Below are 6,754 nucleotides of genomic sequence, written 5' to 3'. Positions count from 1 at the left end.
ACCTGTTTCCAGACCATGCTTCTGGGAAACCTCCTATGTGCCAGCAGCAAAACCACACAGAAAGCGCCTATCTCCAGGACAGCAGGAGTTGTCTTGAGACACACTGACTCCTGTTGATAGACCTACTAAGGGTACACCTAAATTACAGAGAAAACATCTTAGCTGTTCTCTTCAATCACAGATGCTCTTTCTTACCAAGTCACTTCTTAAAACAAAATTTTCTCACAGACTTTAAACCCTACTTGTTAAAGATGTCAAAACGAATCAAGAGGGGAACAATTTAGATGCAAGAAAACAGCTTAGGGAAGCTACTTGCTAATTTGGTGCTCTGTAATTTGCTGCTCCTCTTGGTTTCTCAGTTTACATTTAGCTGTTATCATTGTATCTGCAGAAGACCTGTATTTGCAAAGCACCCTGGAGCTCTGTCAGTCAAACAAATCAATGGCATTTTCAAAGACTGACATCTGAATTTTAGTTGATGACATTTTAAAGAGGATTAATCACAGTGTTAGCCAGCACCTCATTGACTTTCCAAATCAAGGACTCTCGTACATTGCTTCACACAGTGCATCCCCCAGAGGAAGGCAGCCTTTCTATTTGCTAAATTCTGGGCAAAAGATTAACAAAAGATAAACAGCGAGGAGACTACACAGATGGCAACACACGCAGTTTACAAACTCCTTGCTCTCACATAGTTATGTGGTAATTATTAGTGTGTAAGTCCCTACTGTTTACAGACAATCCAGTTACAGCCTGTCTTGAACTTTCCCAGACATTAAAAAACATCTGTCAGAACATTCATAAAATCTACATGATATTAAAGCAGTTTGCTTGCCAAAATTAATTCTTTCTGAAGTACAGCCATCACCAGCAAACTATTTTAACCCCTTTTTTTTCTAATTAACTCTGTAATTTTCACTGGCTTGTAAATACTTTGCATGGAATTCATTTAACGTAAATGTAACTGTCCAAAAATTAAGCACGTAGTCACCTCGACTCCTTCTGCAGTCAGTGGTGAGCAAGTGCTGCCAGAGGCTGATTCATCCCATCCAGAGATGTCCAGGATTCTCAGGACGAAGCAGCCCCTTGCAGTGCCCTGTGCTTGGCCCCCACTATAGCAGCATCACAGACCCCTAAGGGAGCCTCCTTTGACAAGTGACTTCTTGGAAAAACACTATTGGCACACACAGCTGCTGCCCTGAGCACTTGTTTTCACCCTGCCCTCTGTGCTGTGTTGGCACAAACGTGTGCGTGGCTGGGGAGGGATCTGGACTAAGAACTGGTGCTGCTAAAAATACCCTTCTTTTTTCCTCCCTTTTGCTGGAAGATGTTTCAGCTCATTTTCTGTTTTAAATAAAATTGTACAATGGCTACGAGATACCTTTTCATATGAGGAGAGCTACCAATATTTTGAATTTGTTCTTTGAATTCCTGTTATACTTCCTCTGCTGTTCCTCTTTCAAGAAAACAGCTAAGCAGATAGCTGACGTCTAGCACTTTTATTTCCACTCATCTCAGCTCTTTTTAGATCAATAATATTGTAGGAAAGGTCATGGTGACAGGCAGTGGGAAATGGCTAAGCTGGAGAGAAGGCAGAGGGGAAACAAGGTAACAGCCGTCCAGTCCATAAATCTGCTGCAAAGGAGGAAGGAATCATTTGTCCTCTGTGCCTATGGAGACTCAGACAAGAAGCCAGGGGCTCAACTTCAGCTGAGGAGAAAAAACTCTCTTATGGTAAAGATTGTTGTGCTGTGCTGGCACTGGCAGGAGAGTGTGGAGACTTCCTTACTGGAGGTCATTAAGAACACGTCAGGAGTGGCACAGTCTGAACCAGATGAATTTGCCTTTTGAGCTCTCTTCTAGTTGTGTCAGTTTAGGACTTTTGACTCCATAAACTTTAATAAACCTACATGGTGTGCACAAAGCTAACCAAGAGAAATGTGTCTGCTCTTCTGCTCTTTGCCGAATGTAACATACGTTATGAACTGCTCTTAGCATAGATTCATTCTAGTTTATTATTAAGTTTTCTTCCTAATGTTGCAGAGGGTTTATTTCGCCTTCCCAATGTAAAAGCAGGTCTCTCCTATTCCCTTCTAGACTGGCAACCAGGAAATCAAAGAAATCACAGAGACCCAGAAGGACATTAACTACCAAGGAAGTGGGAAAACGGTTACCTCCACATCTCTGAAAAGCAACAAACACAAGGAGCCGCTGAGGAAAACTGAAGACAAAAAAAGTGCCCAACATCTTTCCAGTAGTGCCATGAAACTCAGCGCTCTGTCTATAGAGCGTCTCAGAAAAATCCAGGCTGACACGTGAGTGAAAGCACAAATATGATGGCTATGGGGCATGCACAGAGCTGTAAAGCTCTCAGTCTGTCTCTTGAGAGCAAAAATACAGACTTCCCACTCTCCCACTGCTGGGGTACCTCACTCTTAGTGCAGAAGGAGAACCTCTAAAGAGAGCAGTGGGGTCTGGCTTCGTAGGCCATTCAGTTCTGACCTTTGCTTGCCTCTGGATGCCAAGTAATGAGAATCAGTTTATTTTGAATGGAGTTGCAAAACATTACCCAGTTGATAGTGGTTGCTTGGGTGGAATTCATGCCAGGAACGAGCTAGTGCTGATGTTCTGGTATCTGGAGTCAGGTTCCCCCAGCAGATGTGTACAGGCAAAGCGGGATCTGAGCATTAACTCCTGGACTCGGTTACTCTGCAGGGCACACAGAGCCTCTATGGCAGCTACAGCCATGCTCCTTTAGAGAGCAGATAATTTATATAAAGGCCAAAGAGTTTCTTTCTTTTAAAAATAAATTGTATTCCTGCACCGAATCAAGTGACTTGATTTGCAGAAATACCAGCAGCCTTTGGTTTAAGAGACAGAATGGGGAGCTGAGCATTCGTGCACTTTTCTGTATCCTGACTTCTGTTCTTTCATGTTATTTCAACAAAGGGTTTAAAGAAGATCCTAACACAAATGAGGAAAATGCAGCTAAAATATAAATACCATATGCACCATGAAATTCAACAAACTGAGCAGGCCCATGTATTTGTTAAGATCAGCTAGAGCTGTACTGGGATATTTTGGCAACCAGATATCCGTTCATAGACACACTTGTCTGCATCCTCATGTCTCACTGTCCAAGATCTATCTAGCTATCATCACTACCGGGATCTTACATTTCCTCACACTTTTAGCTGTAAACAAGAATGGAGAAAGATGCCAGACACTGTAGTACCAGCACCTTGCTGTGTTCCTTTTCTTCCTGGCAGGCAGTATGCAAGCGATGTAATTACAGTCACTATGAAACAGATGCAGGAATCAGGAACGTTTGATAGCCTAATAGAAGCCAATGAGAGAGAGAAGGCAAAAAAGAGCAATTTTCGTGACTTACTCAGCAGGTCAGTGATATTTTCAGTACTTTCTTGCTTAACTGCTCAAAGCCAGACCCCATTTACCCTCAGTACATGTTAACGGAAACAAACAAACAACAAAACAAGATACAGAAAGGATTCCACTTTTCCAACTTGGATTATTCTGTCTGCTTTACAGATTGTGCTTCTTTCCCTTTCAGAAAGAAATAACTGATGGTTCTGATGCTGACCTGAGCTAGGAATTGCCCGAGCTTGTACCACAGTGGACACCAGTGTCTGCATTATTGCAAATGCTGCTCAATATCAATTAAACCATAACGTGATGTAGGAGCTCCCTGATCTTTAACTCCTTGTCCCCAGTGAAAGCCAGAGCAGCGGAGAATCTGTTCAAACCAGGGCCAGCAACATATGGTCTCTAGGTTATGGGATGCCCAAGAGAATCTGCTCTGACCCATATGCTAATACGCTCCCTTTTCCCCAGTAGCAGCGAGGGGCTAGCACAGATGGTGACAGAGGCAGTTGTCTTATTTAAGGCTAATCCACCAGCCAGTGAATTACAGAGCCTCTTCTGTCCCAGATCTGATAGGGTACAGAATTGTTATAATCTCAACTCAAACTGGTGATTCCTTAGCTCAAACTTCTGTGCATTAGAGGTTTGGAGTTTTTTTTAGCATGGGAAGCTCTGGTTCAATCCCCAGCCTGTCAGAGAGAATAGCAGTCATCAGAGAAGTATTTGGCTATTTCAAAGCTACTTTGTTCTGTGGAGCAGCTCAGGCCCATCATTTAGGGCAGACAGCAAAGCTGCTGTTAAGTCATGATTTGTCACGAGTCCAACCTACTGGAACAGCCCCAGTGGTGGCTCAGGGGTCTGCCTCCAGTGCAAGTCCCCAGCTTCCAGTGAAATGTGAGATTTCAAGCATGAAACCCGACTCTTCCACTGCCTAAAACCAAAGGATTTATTGTTTATCCACAGAAGGGAGAGAAAGCAAAAATGAAAGCAGCAATTGCTTGTGGAATAACTATCCAGTACTGGAAAGTGGAAAGGAGCAGAGAGATTATTATCAGAAAGGACATGATCCTTTTTATTCCATTCTATCAACCATATCTAACCACTGTGTTGGCTGTTCTACTATACATTCTTTTCATGCAGTGAACTTGATCTGTCTTTCAATATAATATAATTATCTGGTTTCTGTGTCAATATACTAGTCTGAAAGCAGTCTGCAGTAAGATTAGAACTCGTTATTAGGAGCTTTAGTTTATCACAGACACCCAGCTAAGGATTCTGAAAATGAAATGCATGTTTGATTGTAAGACTGGGATAGGGTACGAAGTCTCTGGTACCAACTCTAGTATTTATTGGCTTTAAATCAAATCATAAGCATAAAAGCTTAGAAAAGCACTCTGAATGAAATAAGATAATGAGACCTAGAACACTACTGCCATCTGTTTTCTTTTAAACAGGTACACAGCGCTGTAGCTTTTGGCCTTCACTCATATTCCTTCATGGATGTTAGAATCCAAGGCAGTGTTTTTTGAAGGATTTTAAGTCTGATATGAAAAAAAACATATTCCATACACGTAATGAAGCCTACACAATTTGGCACTGTCTGCTCCATAGGCATGTTTCTGCACAGGCACAGGGAGATCTGTGACTGAAACCCAGAAACTGTCACTCAATGATGGGCTTCTTTGCTCTCTGATATAGGATTATATCTATCTATATAGATTATCTCTGCATTATCCTTAAGTCCACTCTAGGCTTTCAACAAGAGCATCCCCTGTGTTTTGGCTCATTTTCCCTTTCATTCCCATCCTCCTTGCCCAGTGTCTGCACCTCTTCTTTCAAGATTTACTTACCGAGTCACTAGCTTTGGTTAGGAGTCTCTGTTCCTGACTTGCAGCTGTGCCACCTCCCTGAGGCTCAGAGTGAAGAAATAAATTCCTTTTTTTTTGCTACTCAGCCATGAGAAGGGGCTTTTCTTGTGCTGTTCTGAAGAAGCAGACCAAGGTTTTGTGTGCACTTATTTTAGTTCAGCTGTTAGAAAGTCATTAATTGAGCAATATAAGTGGGGCAGTACTCAGGTGCTGCAATGTATCAGGAGATAGGATCTTCCCCTTCTAGGTGAACAGCTCTTGTCTTTTTTGATATATTCAAGTGATTGTATTTTCCCATTTTTCTTCAGGGTAGAGGAAGGAAAGGAGGAGATAAAGGCACTCCAGAAACAGCTGCAAGATGTCAAGAAAGAAACAGAAATAGAACTTCAGGTGAGATCACTTAACACTGGGCATCACTCCAGGGGGGAAAGCCTGGCAGCAAGCTCGTCTCTGCTGCCCTGGAAGTAGCACTCAGATGAGAGGATGTGTGGCACATAGAGTGATTCTTCATTTAGGAATATAGAAGCAGAATAATTGCAGTGAAGATTTGTATTCTGAAGATGCCCGTTAATGACTTTAAGAGCAGTGTCCAATGGTTTTCAAATGGGAGCTCAAAATGCTTATAATTGGGAGAGACCATGGACAAATCAGAATACCCCGAAAACACTGCTGGGAGTGGCAAAGCACAGACTTCTGCAGTCAGTAAGAAAAAGGTTATGTGCAGATAGCCATATATCTGTCATACTTACTTGTGCAGATGTGTCACCTGGCACAGAAGAAAGTGTAACAATGAGGGAGTGAGAAAGCAAGCAAGCTGGCAGGGGAGTATGGCATTATCCTCCCTACAATTTTGTCTGGGGAAAATGTCATTATTTTAATCTATTTTTCTAGGCTTCCAGATGTTAGAAAATCCCAAACATGGAAGTCCTACAGAAGGGCAGATCAATGTTACTGCACATATGCTGTCAACTTGATCTTTCCGGAAAGCTTCAGCCCTTCTGTCTGCAGCGTGCAAATGGTGTGTGCATGCCCAGTAAATCTGGGGTATTCTGGACGTGTCAGACTTGCTACACAAGTGCAGATCGATTGAATGACGTATCCCTGGTCACTCTGATGCTCACCAGACTGCTTAGACTTGATGCACCTGTGTGCTTTAGAGCAAAAGCACATACATTTCTATACAGAAATGTGGAAATGCAGCGTAGGCAGGGAAGAGTGTGTGATAAAAACCAAGCAAAAGGCAGGCATGTCCAGAGCTACACAAGGGCTGAAAGAAGGAACAAGAATCTGACACTTGGTTCAGTGCTGAGCATGAGCAGGACAGTAAGGGCATCTAAGGAAAGAATTGATGTTTATAGAAGATGAAGGATTGGTTTTGGCATGTGTAGTGAAAAGTTTAATAGTAAATACAGGACGGCTGTAAGAACACAAAGGATCTGTGGGTACTGGTAGGGTGTGCAGCTACCTATAACACCTGAGGTCCAGAGGAGATATTAGAACAGCAG

The 6,754-nt window shown here is 42.6% G+C and overlaps 1 protein-coding gene across 1 annotated transcript in view; it reads left to right on the top strand.

Moving 5' to 3' along the window:
• Window positions 1–1,572: 1,572 nt before the first annotated feature.
• IQCG (IQ motif containing G) overlaps window positions 1,573–6,754 on the top strand; it is a 13,900-nt gene continuing 8,718 nt past the window's right edge. Inside the window, 4 exon segments of the mRNA XM_010186170.1 lie at window positions 1,573–1,734; window positions 2,098–2,315; window positions 3,270–3,398; window positions 5,558–5,639. Coding sequence (XP_010184472.1) covers window positions 1,573–1,734; window positions 2,098–2,315; window positions 3,270–3,398; window positions 5,558–5,639 — 591 coding nt within the window.

This window comes from Mesitornis unicolor, unplaced genomic scaffold, assembly GCF_000695765.1.
Source record: "Mesitornis unicolor isolate BGI_N332 unplaced genomic scaffold, ASM69576v1 scaffold43606, whole genome shotgun sequence".
In the NCBI taxonomy this organism is placed as follows: domain Eukaryota; kingdom Metazoa; phylum Chordata; class Aves; order Mesitornithiformes; family Mesitornithidae; genus Mesitornis; species Mesitornis unicolor.
This window is presented reverse-complemented; position numbering and strand designations above follow the sequence as displayed.